A 22,213-nucleotide genomic window follows, 5' to 3' on the forward strand; every position below is an offset into this window, starting at 1 on the left:
AATTAAACAAGCTAAACTTTGAAGATACACCTCCCACAAACAGAATACTGACAATTACTCGATGCTGTTGTTTTTATCTCCGTAACGGTTCAGACATCTGATAAGGATACAGATTGCATCCACCTTTTATGTTTTACGTCTGGAACCTTGAGAGCTGTGGGCTAAATTCTTGGCTGAACCAAACGTCCAATGTGATCTTGTGAAAACAATCTAGAGCCTGTACTTTGATTCCAAACTATAAAATGAGGGTGATAACATTTCTTTTATTCTGTACTCTATCTTGTTTATTTAGACTGTTAATTGTTTTATAGCAAAGACGGTTTTAGGCACACCTTTATCATGGAAAAAGAGGCTGAGATCTTGTCTAGTGCTCCTACATGCCCCTGTGATTCACACAATTAATCATACTAGGTATAATTCTCAAACACTTAATTCTGATCCTATTTGATTTCTTCCTTGTTCATATTTGTGCATCCCAGTGTCCACAGCTATGCTCTCCCAGTGTGCACTGCAATAATTACTATAACACTTCTGTCACTGAGTATTTCTTGACTTGAAAGCTTCCATCTCAAAATGTAACTTTAATTAATCTTTCAACAGCATTAAGAAAGCACACCTCCCCCGCTTTAGTACACGTATCTCAACTCCACTGTTGGGATATTCCTGCAGGCCAATACTGTGTTATCTTCTGAGTTCTCCTGCACTAACACTTCTGCAAGGAAGGTGAGAATGACCTTTCTGTTTCAGTAACCAGCAAAAGACAAGAAATGTGTGTTTTATGCTTAATTTGTCTCCCTCTGTCGCAGCACTTCAGTTTTGGAGTTACATGAACAACTTACCGGTGATAGGCTTCCCGGCGGTACTTTTTCAGAGCATGTCCATCCATGTTTGCAGGGAGATCTGCTGCATTCTGGAGTCGGTCGCTCCATGAAGTTGTCATCTTCAAATGCTTATTTATTTCTGAAAGAGGCAGAAGAGAAAAGCTTGCTCAAGTTCAAGGTTTATTTCACCAGAAAGTTGTCTGTTTCCTGGTACGAAGAGATATAATGCCACTCAGGAAGTTTTGCAAAGTACCCAAAAGAATGATCTGAGTTTGCAGGTCAAGTTAAGATGCTTTCCTCTGAAATGTTTGATGAGATAAGGTGTTAAAACAGAGAGCTGGGAAGGCTTCTCCACATGGCTGGAACTGTAAAAACATTCCTATCCATTGTGGTGAAAATGCATTTAGAAACAGAGACCTTGTTTTCATTGCTGAAAAGGGGTATTTTTTGACCCTAGAATTACTAATATGCATTAGCTGTAAGTGACGGAAAACTTAGCCTTTATACACAAGATAAATTACACAGGGTAAACCCTACAAACCCCAGTGGGACTGACCTTGCCGCTTTTACCACACGGTAAAAATAAAGAGCCTTGTCCCTGGCCATTTAATCTCTAAGCAAAGACAAAGCTTGGAACTGATGCTAAATTAGCAGAAACAATTGGAAGGAAAGTGGAAAGATGATCTTTTGTCCTCTGCAGATCAGCCACATTCAGAGCAAGAATGCACTGCAAACCTGTAACACCAGCAATGCCAGCATTCGCCAGCAGATCTTCACAAACATTTGCACCCCTTCACAAGTACTGGTTGTCAAAACCAAACCACTGGTCAGTTCTTCTTGTCAGGAAGGTCCTGCAGTGAGAAAACAGGGGTACCTTTCCCAATTGTGTTATAAGGACACTGGGGCAATCCTGTTTGCCCCCTCCTCCAGCCAGACGCACGTCCTGCTGCGTCCTGGCACCAGGAGGGATAATGAACTAGCCCCATGGTGAGTCAGTTCAGCCCACCAGTCCAAATCCTCACCCATCAAAACTAATTGACCAAAAGCAAACAAAAAGTGAGTAGTTCTCCACTGGTCAGCAGGCTGAACCCAGCTCAACCTGCCACAACACTACCCTTAGAGCTGGTGCAAAGAACGGGGTGGGAGACACATCCTACAGTTATTCCAAATTAGGTATAACACGAAACCACATTCATGTGTAACCCACACAACTGCTGGACCACAGGGCTTGGCTTGTTTGCTCTTCCTTAAAAGAAACAAAACCAGCCACAAGCTACATGGGTAATGATAGAGCAACCATTTCTAGACACCTTTAAAATATGACTGCCCTCATTTTACAGAAGGGAAGCTATATGATTTCAGCAAAGCAAAGAGTAGAGTGAGTGTCCAAACCAGCATGAGAAGTCACAGCGCTTTTGGTGGTGACACACACATGCTTGCTCTCTTAGAGGAAATCCGCAAATTTTTTTAGTTTTAAATTTTAATAAAGAGCAACAGTTGCAATTGTCACAGCATTTTCTAGTCTATTTACCTACTAGTTGTCGGTGATAACAATCAAACAGGCGGCAAACAGCTTGTCTGTAGAAAATATGTTCCTCCCTCCCCCAGCATTCTCTGCTTGTCTCCCACCAAGGTTTACAAATGCATCTTCTACCACATCCTAAAGGTCACCAAATTTAGGCCCTGGCAGGCAGCCCAAGGGACCACATGCCAGAGCTGAGAGTTCTCCCCCCCAAATTCCCTGCAACACACCCAGGAGAGGAGGTCACCGCAGCGAGAGGGCGACGGGCCATTCCAGCCAGCCACAACTTCCACAACAGGGCATGCAGGAAGAAGCAGCTTTTAAAATAGCCCAAGCCCCAGCCACCAAAGGCTTATAAATAATTACCAGCTATTTAAGCCGTGCCCAAAGGCAGATGGAAGGCGGCACAGGGCATAGAACTAAACATCTCTGTTCCACTTCAAAGGCAGGGCACTGCCTGCAGCTACGCTCCTCTGGGCAGCAAGGGCTGCTGCAGTCCTTGGGAGAGGAGCAGAGCCCATGCAAGAGTGACAGACTCCAGGTCAGCAGCCAAGAGCCATGCAGCACAGTGGGGGATCTGGTACGACTCAAAGACTGCAAACTACAGAAAGGGCTTGTGTCCCCAGAGGGTGGAAAAGCACCTGCCCCATGGATATTTCAAGATGATCCAGATCATCACCACCTTGGTCTTACCTGGAGCTATTTTAAAGCTACTAAGTTACAGATCTGAAAGACATATACATTTAAGGCCTCTAAAAGGCATGTTAAATACCTCTGAAAAAAATGTTGCATGGCTGGTCTTACGACCCAGAGACAGCTCTGGGTTTAGGTCTTCCAGCTGAAACGAGTCCAAATGCAAGCTTCCTGCCATTTAGAAGGGCTATAGAGCCCTTGCTATGTGTCTGCTTACCCAGCCAGACACACAGCAAGATTCAAAGATTTACACCCACAGCCAAAGCCAGAGACTTTCAGTTCTGCCAGCCTCTTCTTTCCACTTCATCTGCTTCTCATCACCAGCACACCACATCAGAGATGCTGACACAGGTACTAGGATAGGACTGCTCCCAACGGCCATCCATGCCAGACATCTGATAGTTCACCAGTAGTATCCTACAAAATACCCTAAAATCCAGATGCAGAAGAATTTTAGCAGGCTACCTTTAATATCATCCCTTCTAAAATTAGGCATCAGTGAAGCAGTTTGAGCTCCTATGTGATGAAACCCTCCTCTACAGTGGAAGAAACCAGACAGCATCATTTCATGTGTGCTGGGATTCAAAAAGCTGAGACTTCAGGAAACCACTAAAATCCGAGTTTGCATAGTTAAGCAAGAAAGGCCTGAAATATTTTAATGATCCAGCAGTATTTTGCTGTAGCTGTGATGAGCAGAGTTCACAGGCAGGACAAGGTTTGTAGACAGAGGCAATATCTTTTATTAGACCAACTGGTATGGCTGGAAAAAATAGACAAGCTCTTAGGCATATAAACTTGTCTAAGTTTTCAAACTCTGTCGGTTGCTCTAATAAAAGATACTGCCTCTACCTTCAGGCTTTGCCCCGATTTTTTCATTAAAATCTTTCTTTTAATGTTCACACAGCATAAAATAAAAAAATCTTATGCTGAAGTTTTGTATTAGATGAACTCAAAGGCACTTTTACAGCTTAGCAGGCTCCACTGGCACGGTGACAATAGCTTGTCTGCTCTGAAATAAAACAGTAACAAATGACAAGATATTGTGATGGATGTTCCCTACCCAAAAGTCTTCTCACACAAGAAGTCTCATGGACTTCAAATAAATTGTTCTGATGCTTCAAAGGTGTAAAAATCAGCCTACCTGTGTGGGTAAGAGACATGGGACCTGATCCCTGAATATAAACTCCTTCTACCAAATAGAGAGAGAAAAGTAAGGACTGAAGCACTCCATACACTTGTAAGCCACTGGAATAAACATCTAAGAGAGCGGGCAGCCAGCCAGGCAAGATTCTCAATTCTGAGCAACTGAAATACGATGCATCTTTCTTTAGTTACAAATCTATTTTTTAAATCAACAATCTGTAAATAGCTTCACATAAAAATAGAAATCTTTACATAGATAAAGCATGTCAGAACACCTCCCCATAATTTACTGCAAACATGCTCCTTGCTAGTGCAGTCTTAATCAAGCACCTGATAGCATTTATGATACAGGGTTAATTTTGAAAAAGTATTTAAAATCTCAGCTTCAAAGCTCTGATACAGAGCTCCTATCCAGCACATATGCTTTGGTCCAAAAGAACATGAGATATTTAGCACATATTTTGAAATAAGTCCATTTGTTTCTTTTGTCAGATTTTGGGTGATTTCAAGTATTATTCACAGTGTATTTTTTTCAGGTACTCATACATAACATGTCCAGAAGCATTCCCCGTCAAGTTTTACTATTGTTTTCCTTATCTTTTTTTGTCAACAAAGTTAGAAATTTCTGCACCTGATAATACTTGATGTGTTCAGGTTAAATGCACTGCCTGTTTTTTTTTTTTTCTGAGTTTAACACTTTGGTGATGCAATGCCAAATCAGAGGCACATATACTAAAATGTTGAGATGAACAAAATAGCAGAGACAATCCCACTTCTTCCACGATATTCTCTGAGAGCTTATATAGCAGAAAACAAAAGCGTACTCATGCTAATTTGCCATGCACTACATCTGCTTCTTCTCACACATTCTCCTTCAAGAATCATTAATACCTTGTCAGTACGACCCACACATGTACACGCACAGTGGAAAGTGAACAGAGAGAAAAATCATCACACCTAACGTTAGCTACTTAAAAGGTCTGTGTCTCATCGGAGGCTGTAGGTGTAAAAACAAGTCTTGTGGTGCCCTTGCCAAGCCTAGCACAGTTCCTGGCTCCCCACTGCAACGCTGCTCCATCTCAAGGGTCCTTGTGGGGTCTCAGCAAGGGAGGAATGAACTATGTTAAAATCCTGAGAAAGGGAAAAAACAAAGGGAGCAGGATTGAGGTTGGCTTGTTCAAGATTCATATCAAATTCCTGGTCCAGGTCATGGTATGGCCTCACAAACAGGGCTGGGGAGGAGAAAAGCAGTTTTTCCTGCAGCTAAGAGTACTGTCCATGTAAGGGTTCTTAAGAAAAGTGAGTGACTCACTTTTCAGGAGCATCCCTCTCCCTCCTCTGAGGGCTGAAGTAGCTTGCACCTAGTTTAGGCTAGACACTTGGGACAGCTAGCATCAGAGGAGGTGAAATCCACTCAGGTTAGCATCATATCCTCTGGAGCATCTGACATCCTGGGATGGACTGCAGAAAGTGGCCAGGACTGTGACATCCCCTTCAACAGCATCTCCTACTGCCACTGTGCGATCAGGGGCTGGGCAGGCTTCTGGCCTCATCCAGAAGCGCAGTTCTTACACCTGTAATCACAAAGCACTTCACAAACTCTGGTTCACATAATACATTTAGGGGCAGCAAAAGGTGCTGTCCCTGTTTTGTCAGCTAAGGATAGTGAGGCACAGGGAAGGTAATAACACAGAGCTAGTGGGAATCAAATACAGAAGTCCTAATTCCTCAGTCCCTGTGCTAAAAACCAGTCTCTGTTCCTGACACTGTCAAGATGAATCACAGAGATTCATTGCATCTTCCTTGCGCAGCATAGTTTAACACAAATTCAAATTTCAATAGTTAGTCAGCTGGCAGACACTGACAGGTCAGCTAAAAAGTATATTAAATATAATTTCGTGCTTAACATTGCCAGCTTTGTAAATATAAGCACGTCTTGATCTACATGCCCTGCTTAAAACTGCACAGTAGTAATACCTAGATTGATACATCCTCAGCAAGCTCAAATCTCTACACATTCCTAAATATGCCTGACTTCTGCTCCCTATTCAAACCCTGCATTTAACTCCTGGCTCTCCCATGTTGCACCCACACTTCCAAACTATTTACTTGTTTGTTGCACAATCATTTCAGTCTCCTCTTCAACACTGCCACTGCCACCATGCCCACACAGAAGCTCTTTGCAAAGGCAATGAATCAGTTCACATATAAATACCAATAGTTACTCCCCTTTCCCTAACGTGCCAGCCTGGCCCTCTGATGGCTGGAACAGTCCTTTCTGTGCAGGCTCCCATCTCAGCCCAGGGGTGACTCAATTCAGTTGGGGACTAGCTGAGCAGCCGGAGGCCCCACTAGCAGTGTTGAGAAGGGAAAAGCCCTCAAACACTCCATGAACCTTGTGGGTCACAAACTCACTGAAGAAATGTGACATACAAGAGGCAAAGATATCTATGGAGTGCTAGAAGGCAAGGTGACACAGAAATTCTAGAACTAAAGATGCCAACTAATGAGAAAAAAAAAAAACCAAACCTGTTAAGTGGCATTTCTAAAGACCAGAACTATTCATGTGAGCTAAATACCGAAATCTCTGCTCACGCTCTGCTCATGCTGCAGAGAAAATGGGTGGGGGACTCCCCAGTCCACATTTTAATGTTCCTGATAACTCAGAACTACAGGTCCCAGATGAACAGAAGACAGTATGATGACAGAATCCAGGAATACCAACAAAACATACTGGAAAACAGGACAAAATGCTCCTTGAGCTCCTACCAGTAGAAGATAAAAAAGAAGAAAAGTCTTGTGATAAACCAACTTGCAAAATTTGGTGGAGGTCCCACTTTTGGAGAGCTAAAGACAATAAAAAGGAGATTTTCTAAAAAGAAATCCTCACAAGAGAGCAGAGGCACTACTGAACAGAGATGAAGAATAATGCAGAAGGGGTAGAATTCTTCAAGAAATGTCTCTAGTTTGCATTTTTAAAAAAAGGATGATAGTCTGTTAATCCCTCAATGATAATAAAGCATATCCCATTCAATTTGCTACCAACAAGAATGTTAAACAATACACAGAGATGAATATGTTTAACCAGCCAGTCTGATAAAGTCTCCCCAGGAATCTTAAAATAGTCAGTTGCATATATTTTAGGCTACATCAGATTTACCTAATGGCAAACCTAAGAAATGCACTGCAAATGACAACACTGGATTCAGTTAATGACAAATTAGAAGGCAAATATATAATCAGTCTTGGTCAAGGTATCAGTTACACTAGGTATCTAGATCATGTCTATAAATTCTTGAAGACTGATAACTACCTGTACTTATGCATGAACAAGCCCCAAAGCAGTAGGCTTCTGACTCACTCCAAGCCACAGGCATTGCACGGACACCAAATGACACTCGGATCTTATTCTGAATTGCAGTCTTACACACCAGCTGTTAGTTTACACAGTTCCTCTCCTCTCCCCCACAGCTCTGGGAGGACAATTCAAACCACTCTATTTTACTGCCAATGCATCTGTTTAATAGCCAGCAGCAAATTTTCTCCAAAAGGTGTTTTCAATTAGTGATGCTTTTGGAAAATTACTATGTCCATGACTTGAGACCTCTGGCAACACTGGAAAGCCCGGTTTCCAAATATAAGCAGTGAAGCTTGTAAATGACCTAAACCAGAAAACTGACTTTTTGTTTCCTCCTTGTGCCTAAAATTAAGTTCTTCATTTGAAGAACTTTGACTTCTGGGTGGCTGCTTCTCTTGACAGCAAGGCTTCAGGTTCATGATGACAGGAAGGACAAAATATGCTCTTCCTATTAATTATTAAATTAATAATTTTTTTTTTAAATTAATTATTTAATTTAAATTAAATATTTATTTAAATTAATTATTAAATTAATAAAAAAATAAAATTAAATATTTACTTCCAAGAGACACTTCAAAGTGTACTCTCAGCTCATTATAATTAATACTTGAGATTGGCTTTAAGCAGGATAATTCTGTAGGCCCATTCCAGGGTATTAAAGTGGTAGAGATCTGCTGTTAAGAACCTGTTACAGTTACTCACGGATACATGTATCAAGCTCACAGCAGATCCCACTTGCAGTACACAAAGACCCACTGGATTACGTTGGATTACATTAGATACTCTCCTCACTACATAGACTGTCTTAACCCTCCCACCTCCAAGCTTGCAATCTCCCAAAGCTGGCTCTGAGTCCTCCCGCAGGAAGCAGGTAGTTGTTTCTCTTGGGTACCACCACAGTGCTGACATCAATGAAACTGCTTTTTCCAAGAGGGTGCCTTCAGTGAAATTGGTAAAGCATTCCCAGTGATACATTTATTTGACAACGGTCTGACTGATAGAAGGTAACTCACGGGTTATTTCTGGATGGGTAAAGTATAAGAAGGGAGAATGGTACTCCTGTGGCTTATTATGGGATTTAATTTCACGCTGAATTTTATCTCTGTCATAAAGCCAGATGCTAAAGTAATGTCTATATATCAAATATATTGTAAAATATATTTAACAAAACCCCGCTTATGTGACATGGATTTTTTTTATCAAACTGTTTCTACTGACAGCCATATCCACAGGTTGGCTGCAGAATGCCTGGAGGTCCAGTAACAATCCAGGACCCAAATGCATTAGACACACTAAAAAACACAGACAGGTAAATTTGGAGTTTCTTTGGGTGATCATCCATTTCTTCTCAGGTAGTTCTATTCATTCAGGAACTCCAAGAAGCACTAGTTATTTAAAATATTTTAAACACTATTTAATTATCATCAATTTTATGGATAGTTAGAAAGGAATTCGGAAAACTATGAAATCCGCAGTGCAACTCTGTGAGGAACAAACCTCAGATCTGACTCTCTGAGTACCATGAAACCATCCATTCTCCTCATTTATCTGTAACTGAGTTTACAACCTTGAAATGGGAACCACAAATTCTAATTAGCACATTTTCTAGCTTTCATATAGCTTGTGCTTCTCAGTATTTCCTGCATAATTACCATTTTTGTTGTTTCCAAAAATACCACCTCGTAGACAGTTTGTTAGAGGTAATGCTAGTTCTCCACTTCCCTAAGTCTAGTGTGCCCTGTATCGTTCCACCACTAGAAAAAAAGGAGGAGGACCATACTTAAGGAATGTGAGACTTGATATAGAAGAGCAAGAACTATGCCACAGAGAAGAATCAGCCAACATGAGCTCTCAAGAAATGCTACGACTGCAGGTCAGATACAGTCCTTGAATGTACAAAACTACCAAGCAGGACTCCATGTGCCTGTCTGTTACTGCTACAAACACTGCTGGAAAACTGTTTTCAGTCAGCTGTACCTATTCAAGAACAATACTGATTATATTGAGGAACTAATAAAGCTGTGAAAGAGAGTAAAGCTGGAGTGGAAGATTGCCAATTTACAGAGAGTGGCTCTGCAGGTGATTTGAAAATAGTCTAGAAGCCTTTACGCACAGGAAAGCAGCATGGAGGGCTCTCAAGTCTAGCAATGACAGAACAAGAGCCCATGACTAGAAATTAAATAAATCCCCATAAAAAATATTAACAGAGGGGGCAGTTAATTATGTAACAACAAATTTCTGAAGTAGTTTTTCCATCACCAGAGGGCTCTAAATGAAGAGGGGAGAGGGGATGACGTTTAAGTCAGTCTTTTTTCATAGAGTCAAACTGCAGAAAACTCAGTCTGAGCTACACAGCAGGGCAGTCAAACTGAGTATCATGTCTCAGGGTGATGCTTCCTCACCTTATAAATCAATGTATCAGTGAATAAGAGGTTGAGGCCCAAGCCATATTGTAAAGAAACCTCCAAAGAGAGGTCTCACCTGGAGAGAAGGTAAATGGACAAAACAAAGGCTCTTCTGAGCCAACACCCTATGTTGACACCACAGTATGAACTGTGCACCCTAATGGCCCTGGGAAACTCATTTTCTTGGGAAAAAGTCTTCAGCAGCCTGCAGCAATCTCTGCTGCAGAGTTTCCCAAACTGCTGTCCAACTGAGCACCTGCCAATGGCAAGCATGGACCTGGCTAAGAAGATGTTTTTCTCACTGCTTTTTGTTTCCAGCTGTTAAATTCCAGTAAGAAACTCATAAGGTAATTCAAATATTTTACTCCCTGTTTTTCCTGTAACCAATTGCTCTCGTTCACAGGGTCTTGAAAGATTAAAAACTAGAGGTGAATTTGATCCCCCCCGCTCTGATACAGTCCACCCTAAAGAAAATAATTTAAGAGTTCCTATGTATTTGCTTTAGCTGAAAACCAGGATGTAAGCTTTGATGCAAATGCCCACCACAACAGGAATTCAATGTTTGACTGCTATCTGCAAATACTAATATCATTGCTAAAAAGACGAAGCATGACAGCATGCTAGCCAAGCCGCAAGTTAACGTAAACTGCACAAAAGGCAGGAATGTCAGCAAGGAAGTGAACACACTGACTTCTGCAGATCAGAAAGGAAAGACAAGATTCACTTTTCTATTCCAACTCTGTTGTTATACATCAGAACAACCTGAAGCACCTTTAGCAATATATACATTTGCTGGCAAGAATTGACAAATATAACCCCTGGCTACTCAGCCGCCAGAGCATTGTTCCCCCTTCTCAAAGGAGACTGACAGTTTCTTCTGTCCCCCTTCAACTTGTTACCTCTAAGTATCACTCTTGGTGTTCAAACCTGTGCGAGGATCTATTACCAGTTCAGGACAGCTGAACCGTTCCCAAAGAGTTACAGTTTCCGAAGAGAGAGAACAAGATGAGACGTGCCATCCCCGGAGAAAGAAACTGGAAAGCCATCCTTCCACATACCAACTTCAAACCAAGGAACAACTGCCACTCTAACCTGCTATTAAGGATTATACAATAGTAGCTCTTTTGGCAGCAGATCATGGTGTTCCAAAACAATGACGCTTTTCATTAGATTCCACTGTGTTTCAGGAAGCAAATGCAGACTTAAGGGGCCTTTCCAGAAGTGCGGTAGCAACCGACAAAAGTATTTGAGATGCACAACTCCGATCAGTAGCAAGTCATTCTGAAAGCATGCAACTGGGTCAGCTTGGGTAACGTAAACTGCCAGAAGTCCTCTTTATCTTCTAAACACTGAAGGTGAGGTAGGACATTTTTGCTGGTTTTCCTTACTGACTGTGCTTACTGGTAAAAAACCTCTTGTCTCTGAAGATCACATCTCTGCTTCATTAATATTTTACAGAAAAAGCAAAGATACTGAAAGCTTATTCTGGCTTTTTTCTAACCTTTGAAAGTAAAAGGAAGAATAAGGATGACTTTTTAGAGACACTTGAACCCTCCTCCATGCAGCATGGGCCCTCTCTACATGTTTATGGGCTACATAAAGAGATGTGACAGCAGAACTAGAAGCTGAGCCATCTCTGCAGGCTGGAAACATGACTTCACATCTCCCTCCCGCCTTGGCTGAATGCGGTCCCTGCTTAGCCCCGGTGCGGATAGCCAGCTGGCTAGTCAGCGTGAGTCCCAGGGCTCTGGACATAACACTTGCCAAGGGACATGCAGCTGAGTAAAGAAGCTGGCATACTCAAACTGAGGAACACTGGCTCCTCCTTCATAAAAAAAGTTACTGAAAGTAAACACTGAGATCCAGAACTGAAGATGATCCTGTAATTCTGAGAGCTGCTCTGTCAAAACCAGTGAGAACTTTTTTTTTTTCCTGCTAAGAGTTTCCTTTTCCAGTTCCATTCCCTTCTCCTCCAACCTTCTTTAAGGCAAAAGCTTACCCAATAATCATATCCTAACTTGGTCTCTCTTCCTTCTGAGATCTTACCAATAACAGGCAGATCACTGACAAATAAACCCATCTTTCCAAAAGATGGGTGAACTGAGGACTGTGGAACTAGGCCAGACATGGGAGAGAAAGCCTTAACACCCAGCAAGGCCACAGACTTCAAATGCAAAACTCGGCAATTTTCAACTTGGCGTTTGTCCACAAAGCACAAACAAGATTAAAAAAAATTATACTCCTCAGCTATAAAGGACACTGTGAAGATAAATGAAGAAAACATTTAGTAAAGACGATCTTGATTCCCAGTTACCCTAACATATATGGCTCCAGACACATACTAACCTACTACAGATTTCACTGGCTTCCTACTTTTGTCCTTAGTAATGGTTACCCATTTCTCTTCCAAGAAGCCTTTTTTTGAGGCTGATCTAACCTTTCAGGTGAGAACAAGGGCCTTCTGCATCCAGGTTCAGCCCATCAAAGTCACTTCTGGGATGGCTCTTAACACTCTCCTGAAATGCTCACAAAGGCCAGAAGTACAACTCCCTCCTTCTCTGTGTTCCTCCTAGTTCAGTAACCACAGGTATCCCGCACCTAAGCCACACAGAAATCCTCTTTCTCCCCAAACCAGAAGTTGGACATGGACTTATCACTCATCATGGAGATCAAAAAGGTGCATACCCAAACCCTTTCCTGCACTCTGTTCTTAGCAAGTAGTCCCACACAGCAGCTCCTTGCTGATGAGAAGCAAGCTACACAGACCTACCAACTGAGCAAGCACAAAGATGAAAAAACAGGGAATGTGAAGTCTGTAGGTGTTCTGAAGCACTCTTATGGTGTGAAGTTCCCCTCTGCATAAAAAGCACAATTCATTCCTTTTCTGACCTGTTTTTTAATCAGAGGCAAACATAGCAATTATAGTCTGCCTGATTACAAATGAAATTACAAATCTGTCCTTAGGGCACAATAATGTCCCCACCTAGATGTTATCTGCCCCCAAATCTCAATTAATCTTGACAGATGTGTAGTACTGAGGCATCACTGCAAGAAACTCTACAGGTAAATTAATTTTATGAGTATTTTCTCTGCAGTATTCCCGTGGTCTTCCAAAAGACTGCTAATTCATATAGCAATTCTTAGGCAACGTATGTAACTTAATTCATCAGTAAAATAACTGAACATCTGTGATGACTTAGAGCTTTTGCTAAGTCTCTGGCTTCTCTCTGATAACCTAACTGTCTCAGCTTTATCAAGTCATACCAACGGCCTACATTATACCAGTTTCCAACTATATCAACTTATTTTCTTCAGAAATGTTTTACTACCCTGTTTGAGCAAAACACAAACCACCAAGTTCATTGAGGAAACAAAGTCATCTTTCCACGGTCCCTTCAGCTCACTGTTTTTAAATATGTTAGATCAATCCTGCTGACAGGAGACTCTTCTCTGGCAGGAGCAGGACACACATAGTGCTCTCTCTGTACTTGTCTCAGCATAGACGGTGCTCAGACAGAACACAGATGAAGAGACAGACATACTCCACCAGCTGTAACCTGGAAGAAACCTGTCAGCCTGAAGGGTGAGAGAACATTAGCAAACAACTAAGAAAGCATCGTCAGCAGGTCCCTGTTATCCCAAAACCAGAGCTGAGAGTTCCCAATGCTGAACCTTCCCTCTGGCCAGGACTCCTCTTCAGAGAACCTCAAGTCTCTCGTCAGTGTAGACTTGATGACTCATTCAATAGCATGGACTGGTGCTCCTGCTGCAGATGAGCAAACAGCTTGAATCCTCTGGGTTCTGAGACACCTTTAAAAATGCTTCTCCCAAGCAGAGAAGTATGACAGCCCTGACTCACTGAGGACGTCTTTTTCAGCATGTTACCTGACCTACTGTAGCCACTAAAAAAAACCTGACCACATGCCCAGCCAGCACAAAGCATCCTGTGCAGCCACAGAAATGTCTCCTTCTAATTGCTTTTAAAACAGCAATTGAAAAAAATCTCAGCCTGGCTCTGCATCACAACATGGGAAGACAGTTCTCCACATGTCCTAACCTTTCCAATATTTGTTCTTGACCCCACCAGCACACATCGATTTATGAGAACTGAAAGTGCTTTTTATTACCGTCTTTGTTAATATCTACTCACCACATGTCTGTGAAGAAGAATGAGTGGTAGATGAGTAAAACACTGTTAGCTTTTCATCATCCATTCTCTCCTGATTGCTCAAGTTTAGCAAGTAGAGTTTTTTGGCCTTGACTCATAAAACTGCCAATGCAATATTGCAAGACAAGTTAAAATACATGTAAAACAAGAGGTTAAGAACCTACCCAATCTATTATCACATAAAAAAAGAAAACAAACAGGAAAGGTTAAATTACAAATGTGTTTTTAACAAACTCTTAGAAACGCTATAGCATTATTTCTCTGCATCAGAAGTGAAATAGTTCCCAAATTCCTGAAGGCTACAAATGGATATTTCATCTCAGATCCCAGCAGGTAAAACTCTTTCCAATTTGTGTAAAATTTGCTCATAAAATATAATACACATCTGCTGATGATTGCAGCAATGACATTTTTTAACATACTCTATAAAATCATCCCACTTTAACACCACTGTAAGGAGGATGCTAATAAAAACCAAAACACGTGCGAGACACATTCTGCTCAGGATGTCTGCAGTCACCAAGTGGTTAATGGTACAGGCAAGCCAATGCCTTCTAGAGGCTGAATTCATATTACTAACTAAAAAGGACTTAGAAGAAGATCATCTGGTATGCTAGTCACTGCTTAGCAGCAACACTTTAGGGTCGAGCAAGCATTCTGAAGAACAGAGAAGAGGGGGTTTGTGTCTACTTACCTGAACCACTTTAGGTAGCAAATGCTCATTTTAATCATTTTTCCCTAGCAGAGCTCTACCCAGCCCTGTCAGCTGCAGCCATGCTTTTGATTACAAGCAGAAAAGGTCTGCTGACCACTCCTCCCTTCAGAGAGACCCTATTCACAGGTTTGTACTTGCCTTTAGGCATTGTTTCATTTTCCTTTTTTTTAACAAAGGAAAGCATGTGGAAATGTAGCATCCCAAAACACCAAAAGACTCAAAACAGGCACTGCCTTGCTGACCTGCCCTTAAACATCACTGGTGCACTGACTGATGCTCGCAACATGAAGCGGAAAATGAAATCTGACTCCTGCCTCAGTTTCCAGACAGCAGAACTAACAGATGATTTACCAGTCTGGCTTGCTTCTATTCCTCTTTCTAGCTTCACTCAGCCACTTGTATTCAGTGACAGGAAAGCTACAGGAACTGAACTGGAAGAGCAGTTTCCAGGGTCAGCCTCAAGCTTACTGGTGCTCAGAGCACCTGCAATTTATGTTCAACTGATCAGCTTTTTCTCATCCCCCCCTAAGAGCACACACAAATAACATAAAAGTGGAACTGAACAAGCGATGAAAAAGAAGCAATTATGCAGCTGTTACAGGTATCTACTCTTAAAAGGTCTCCGCGAATACTGCACAGGGTGCTAGAAAGGACAGAATTTAACCAGGACACTCGGGACCAAATTTTGCAGCACTTTCTTGTGACTTCAAAGGCCTCATACGTCTTTTCATAGTCTTAAAATGGAATTGCTTTGTAATAGCCAAAAAGGTGGCTTGAAAAGATCAGAAAGAAACATTTGAAATACCTTTGGCAACATGTTCAGCTCTTCCTTTGGCAGGAAGAAAAACGTGTCTCAGATGGAGAAAGCAAATGAAATCAACATCTAAAAAGATGATTTATTTTGAATTGCAACTGGTTCCTATTTACTGACTTCCTAAATTACCTAAGCAGCCTGACTTCTACTAGCACTTGCTCTTAGATGTTATTATTAGTAATTGCTGTGTTATGATTACAAAGCACTAGCATAAATCTCACTCAGCACCTCTTTGAGTTTCTGAGGGCAGAACATTCACATGCTCTTCTCTGACCCCATGTTCCTAATTATCTGCCATGCATGCGTATGTGCAACTCATCACCAACTGAATCAACCCAAACACCAGCTGAATTCAGCTGGTCTACAGATTTTGGTATGCTTTATGCTAAACCATCAGCCTTCAATCTTTCAAATTTACCTTCCTTTCCAGATTACTTTAAAAGCTGACTAGAAAGTTTCTCTTGTTATACACCACAGCCAGATGCACTACATTTGATGCAAATGCCCAGAGGAGCATGGTACAGGCAGTAAAGTATGAGTTGATTCCCACCCACGGCTACCATTCTCTAAAAGAGATAAAGAGTACTGATTTCAGCAGCAAACACTGCCTGAACAGCTAAACACTTCCTCCTGAACCCAGCGTACACAGCTGGGATGCAGCTGTTGCTACCACAGCAGTGCAGGCAGCAGCTGCTGCCGGGGAAAGGCAGCAGCTCACACAAAAAAGGGGCAACTCGCACAGGAGGTCCCACAATCCAGACCTGGCTGCCACAACTGCCAAAACCGGACCACCCCAGTCGGAAAGTATTTAAGGCAAATGTACCTTCCTGAAGGGTTCAGTGAGAATTTGCTTCCTGAAAATCTAGCAAGAATGTATCTTAAGTGTTTTATGTATTATGCCAATGTTAACAGGGAGAACTACAAGGCCTGGGTGAAAGCCAGCTAATCCAAAGGCCTGTTCTTAAGTAAACAGTGGAAAACCACCCTACTTCAGAGCCTCCTGCAGAACCCTGTACAGGAAATCTGTTTTACCCTTTCCTCTGAACAAGTTGTGCCAAGCCAGGTTAAATGATAATCTTGTAATAAGCATATAGACAAAATAGTAAGTCTTTGTTTAAAAATATCAGGAAGGCAGCTGGGAGCTGTGAATATAACTAAATTAAGCTAAATTTGGACTGCACAATGACTTGAAGGAACCTTTGCTTTTAAATAAGTCACTTGTGAAAAGAGACGGAAAGGTAGTTTTGGAGATCACAACTGTCTTCTTATTTACAGGATGGGTACAACACAAGCAGTACCACAGTACATTGCTCCCATACATCTGTTTCAACTAACTTACTTCATTTTGGAGCCACCTTGAAATCTCAAAAGAATCACATCTCCTTGGTCCTCCCTTTCTTCTTCCATCCACCTACAGAAGCTCTGCCCACACATCCTTTAATTTCAAAAGAGAAACCAAGGTTGTTCATGTCCCAGCACCATTTCTGTAGGTATTACTGTGACTCCTGCTCTCCACATATAATTGGCTCACACCTTTGCAGAATTTAAATAAGTTTTAGCTGGTATGATGCAACAGGGTAAGAACCCACTTGTTTTCTTGTTTATGTGTTAAGAGAAGGTAACATGCAGTCATCACAGTGGGGTTTCCAAAGTTATCTCTACTGAAACTACCGAAAAAGGTCTGGCTGTGCTGGTAAATGCTGCGGCAGGTATTCATGTCCAGAGGATGATAAGCTAAGGTCACCAGCAAGCAACAAGTTTCACCTCTATCATCCTGTACCAGACTTGAGAAGGTGGTAGGACTGAGAGGGCTGGCACACAGCCATTCACTACTCCTACGTTTGGGGACCCAATCGTCCGGGTAGTAAGAGCAAATCTGGTTTTGACCTTATCGGAAAGTGCACACGCTGTTACACACTCAGGTAGTAGTTAAAATTCGACAGAGACTGCTGTGGTTTTTTTATGCTGAATTACTCAGGCTCCCTTCTTGATCTCATGCTGTCATAAAAAAAAAAAAAAATTTCTCCTAATATGGCTTCACACAGGCAGATCTCCCAAGCACCTTTTCAGCCCTACAACCACATGCATGAGACTTAATGACTACACTTATGTAAGCGGGTTTAGGTTATCAGTTGCTTACAGTGGCTACCTTAAATACCTATGCAATTTTTTCCAGATGTTGCTTAAGGTCTATTTACCGTACATTAAGTTCTATTTATTGTACATGCTGGATTCTCTCTGGTTGTATTAAGAAAGCAGACTCATGTTATACATGCTCTCTATGTAGAGTACACAGTCCAAGGTTTTAGGAACCATTCCAAACAAGGAGTCATAACCATTAAAAAGCAAAATACAGCTCATTGCTACAAGCATCGTAACCATGACACATAATAATAATAATTTCTTTAGTAGCACAAACCAGACATTTTTCAATAGGAAATATTTATATGAATGTGCACTTTGAAGATACTTGAAGACTAAGATATGCTTCATCACAGAATAGCCAGCTTTTGAAGACTCAGATCACGGCCATTTCAAATATAATTTCAAATTATATTTGTGCTGCTGACACTATAAATAAAATTTTAAAAGTAGATGCAGTACATACAATAAGTGAAGAATTCCCATGCGCTGGCTCAGTAACATACCTCATCCCAAACACAACCCGAAGAGCAAGACAAGGCTTCCACTCCCGGGCACATTCTGTTCAGTTTTCTGTCCTATTATTCTCGCTGCTAGAAGAGCCACAGCTGTTCTATATCAGGACACCCAGCGTTGGTGAGCCACCCCGAGGCAAGGACACGGTGTAGAGCACGCACTGCAAACTCATCCCAAGGTACATCACTCGAGCTGTCCTCTGCTGACGTACAGTGCTGTCCTCAGTTTCCCTCGGGGTAGAGCTGAAGTGCCTTGCTCTCTTCATGGGGTTACGCTGGATGGCATACGAGTACTTCTTATCCTGAGGTGATTAGTTACTGAGGTGTTCTTTTAAAGGAGTGAAGACAAGGCACAGCCCTGCCAAACAGCAAGCCAGTTCCTATGACAACTTTCCACTGCAGCCTGGCTGGAGACCATTAATCCTCCTTCTCCAGGCCAAGCAGCTTCTACATGGTAACATTACTTCGGGTCATTACAGACCTCTGCAGAATTTTCACCAGTGGCCAAGCAACGGCAGGTTGCATGGTACAGAACCACCCAGATCCCACAGCACTCCCTCATCTCAAATTCCTACAAAAGACTGGGTTCCCTGAGGGCAACTGAATGACCCTGCTGCTGTCTCTTGCCCAAGATTTCCAGGGCAGAGCCATAGTCAGCCCTTCTTCCTGCACCTCCTTGCGAGTCCGTATCTACAATTTCTGTAGGATTCAAAGGTTGCAGATCATCTCAGTTTGTCCTGGAGTACCGCAAACCTACTCTGCAGCCAGCCCGGGGCCATCCCCAGATAACAGCTCATGCTGCAAGCTAAGCACCCATCTATCAGTTTTTAACTGAAGCATTATTTTATTAAGCTGAACTGCAAATAACAGGAATGATGTGAGCAAATAAACCTCTGTGCTTTTTCAATAAGCATCAGTTAAACATCGCATTTGAATGGCTTGTTCCCCTTTGATTTTAGGCACAAAAACAATATACTTCTGTATTTTTAAAGGAAATAAAACATTCCTTTCAATGTTTCCCCTCAGAGTACAGTAACGCAGTGTTTACCAGCAAACACCACACTGAGGTTTCTGTTTTTTCAAAAACATTCCCCTGGAAGTTAAAAAAAAGAGTCTAGGATAAATATTTCTAGGGATTTTAGGAAGGGTCTATTAACTTCCAATTCAACCTGTATCAGGAATCAAACATGACAAGGAGTAACAATTCAATTCAAAGGGAGTTGGTTTTTTAAATTACTATTATTATTGCTATTAAAAATTGCCTACAAACTGGAAATTTGCCTGGGAAAATTTCAGCTTGCATCTGATTTTTGCTAGCGTATACCCTAGAAACAGCGTAAAACACTAATGCTACCAATGCAAATATACTAACAGGCTGTTAATTTCAAACCTCAGCTGAAAACATTTCTCCCATTCTTACAATTTTTCTCCCCATTTATCTCTGCAATTGTACTTGATTCAATGGAGCATTTTAAATGTAATTCAGTCGTGCATTTTGCCATACAATTTGTTTGAATGACGCTATACAGAGTAAAGGTTGTATTGTACTATATAATGAAACTACGTCTATGCTTGAACAAACTCCAACTGCTGTTAATCAAACCAGCAAGTTCCTGAATGATCTTTTGGACTCCGGACTAATGGCAATAGATTATTTTAAATAGCAATTCTACTCTAAAATGTTTAGGTTGACACGGGCTGACAAGGACCATGACAGACTTCCAGAGCTAAGCTGATCGGTTCACAAGTAAAACACCAGGGTTTTTCGTCACTGCCAGAACTAGAAATTCAGCACATGAACTGAAGAGCAATATGTAGCTCTGAGTTATGTTTCTATAACTCAGTAAAACCATGTAGCACCTGAAAGGACCTGAAAAATCTTGATATTTTCAATTTGTTCATTACTGACAAACAGGTATATGGATAAATACAATATATTTCAACTGGTGATAAGTTGTTATTCTAAACTGACACAGGACAATGTGGTAAGAGGGGGACATTTCTAAGTAACCACTTAGAAAGCATTTTGCAGTCTTTGAGGTTCAAATGGTGAATCTTCCAGAGCTAAAAAAAAAATTTTTAAAACAAATGATTATGCCTTGGGAGGAATGTTCTCAAGACCACTTCAAAGAATCCTTAGTATCCAGCTTGGCAGCCTTTAGAAACACAAGCAAGGGAATAAACTTGAGAGTTTCATAATCTCTGTGGTTCCAGGAATTTTTAAAACTGCCTGTGCTACAAGAAACAGCACTGCCCTATTAAGTCATCTAGTCTATCAGAGACCAATGCAGGTTTGTTTCCGCCATACATTTTGCAACGTTATTTTTGGCACAAAAGGAAGGATTAAAAAAAAAAAAAAAAGCATAAGCAAAATGTGATCAAAGCAGTTTCGCGCTGGTTTGTTGGGTTTTTTTAATTTCTTTATTTGAAGCCTGGCTCCCGTCTTTAGGTTATCAGCTCAAGCCTGATATAGCGGTACTGCCAAGAGCAACTCAAACGAAACCGAGCAGTGACCATGAGCCCTCGCCCCGATGCCAGGCTGTCCGGGAAGCGCTCTGCCCACAGCCGGGAGCAGGCTTCCTTTTCTCAGGGAAGAGGATCGCCTCAACCCACCTCCCCAGCCGGGGTGGCGGCTACCCCGGGGGAAGCCGCGAGCTGGAAGGTGCCGCCGGGACCCCTCCGGTCCCCGCGGGACAGGAAGGAGGAAACGAACACAGCGGGTGCCGGCCCCCACCCTCAGAAACACCTTCCTGAGAGCTCCTTCCCCTCGGACGGCTGAGGGGGGAGAGCGCTTCCCGCGCCGCGGCGGCAAACAGCCGCCCTGCCCCAGGGAGGGGGCAGCTCCGCGGCGCACCCCGCCGGCCGCAGGGCGGGGGCAGCCCGCGGCTGCGAGGCGACAGCCCGGGGCCCTGCCTGGGGGCAGCGGAGAGGCGAAAGGCTCGGGGGTCGGCCCCGCCGGGCACGGCAAAGGGGGGTCCGCAGGGGATGGGGCTGAGGCAACCTGGCGGCCGCCCTGCTTGGGGCGGGACGGGGAGGCAACAGGGGGCTGCCGGGGCACAGCGGCCGGACAGGGGAGCGGGAGAGCCGGGCCCCGGGGAAGCGGCGGAGCCGGCGGGCGCCGCCTCGGACCCTTCACCGGCAGAAGGGGAAGTGCCGCCGGCGGCGCACCCGCGCTCCGCTCGCCGCCCCTCCCTCCCCTCCTTCCCTCCCCTCCTCAGCCCCGGCCGCGGCGGCGGGCGAAGCCCCCCCCGCCTCCCCTACTCTTCCCGGGGCGCGCGCCCGAGGGGCGCGGGGAGGGGGCGCTCCCGCCGCCCCCCCGGTCCCCGCCACGCGCCCGGCGCGCGCACGCGCACCCGCCACGCGCGCACTGCCCCCGCGCGCCCGGGCCGCTCTCACCTCCCGCCGCGCTCGCAGGAACTGCCCCGCACAACTGCCGCAGCGCCCCGGCCGCCGCAGCGCGCAGGCGCGGCCCGCGCCCCGCCCCTCCCGCCGGCAGGGACCGGCGGCAGTGTGCGAGCCCGGCGCTCAGGCGCAGAGCCGCGGCGCCAGGGAGCGGCCGCCATGTGCCAACCCGCGGAAGAGCCGCACGGGCACCCCCGTCCCACCCCACAACAGCCGCCCCCCGGGGCCTGGCATCGCCCCGGGCAAAATCGCTGGGGCTGCACCACCCCCGCCCCGGCCCTGCATTCCCGGCCTGCCTGAGCCCCCTGTTCTGTCAGCCGGCCTCGGTGCTGCTGCACGCCACGCTGGCTGGAGGAGCCAGAGCTTGGGTTGAAATAACGCGGTTTGTTGATTTGCGGGGGGAATGCATTTGCAGCGGGGGCTGGGGCAAGAGGGGTCGGGGTGTGCCCCATCTTCTGCAAGAAGGATAGTGAGGAGGTGCCAGGAGCAGCTGTGGGTTGCACAATGATGGCGAG

At 43.7% G+C, this 22,213-nt stretch overlaps 1 protein-coding gene across 3 annotated transcripts in view; it reads right to left on the bottom strand.

Moving 5' to 3' along the window:
• NT5C2 (5'-nucleotidase, cytosolic II) overlaps positions 1-21,743 on the bottom strand; it is a 62,497-nt gene extending 40,754 nt beyond the window's left edge. Inside the window, exons 1-2 of one of the 3 annotated variants that reach the window (XM_074907647.1) lie at positions 21,693-21,743; positions 840-960 (exon numbers count right to left, since the gene is read on the bottom strand). In XM_074907647.1, coding sequence (XP_074763748.1) covers positions 840-940 — 101 coding nt within the window. In that variant the 5' untranslated portion in view covers positions 941-960; positions 21,693-21,743. Of the gene's footprint in view, positions 1-839; positions 961-14,092; positions 14,114-18,287; positions 18,361-21,692 lie in introns of those variants that run through there. The other 2 variants (XM_074907648.1, XM_074907645.1) reach the window with 2 other exon arrangements.
• Positions 21,744-22,213: the final 470 nt, after the last annotated feature.

This window comes from Athene noctua, chromosome 5, assembly GCF_965140245.1.
Source record: "Athene noctua chromosome 5, bAthNoc1.hap1.1, whole genome shotgun sequence".
In the NCBI taxonomy this organism is placed as follows: domain Eukaryota; kingdom Metazoa; phylum Chordata; class Aves; order Strigiformes; family Strigidae; genus Athene; species Athene noctua.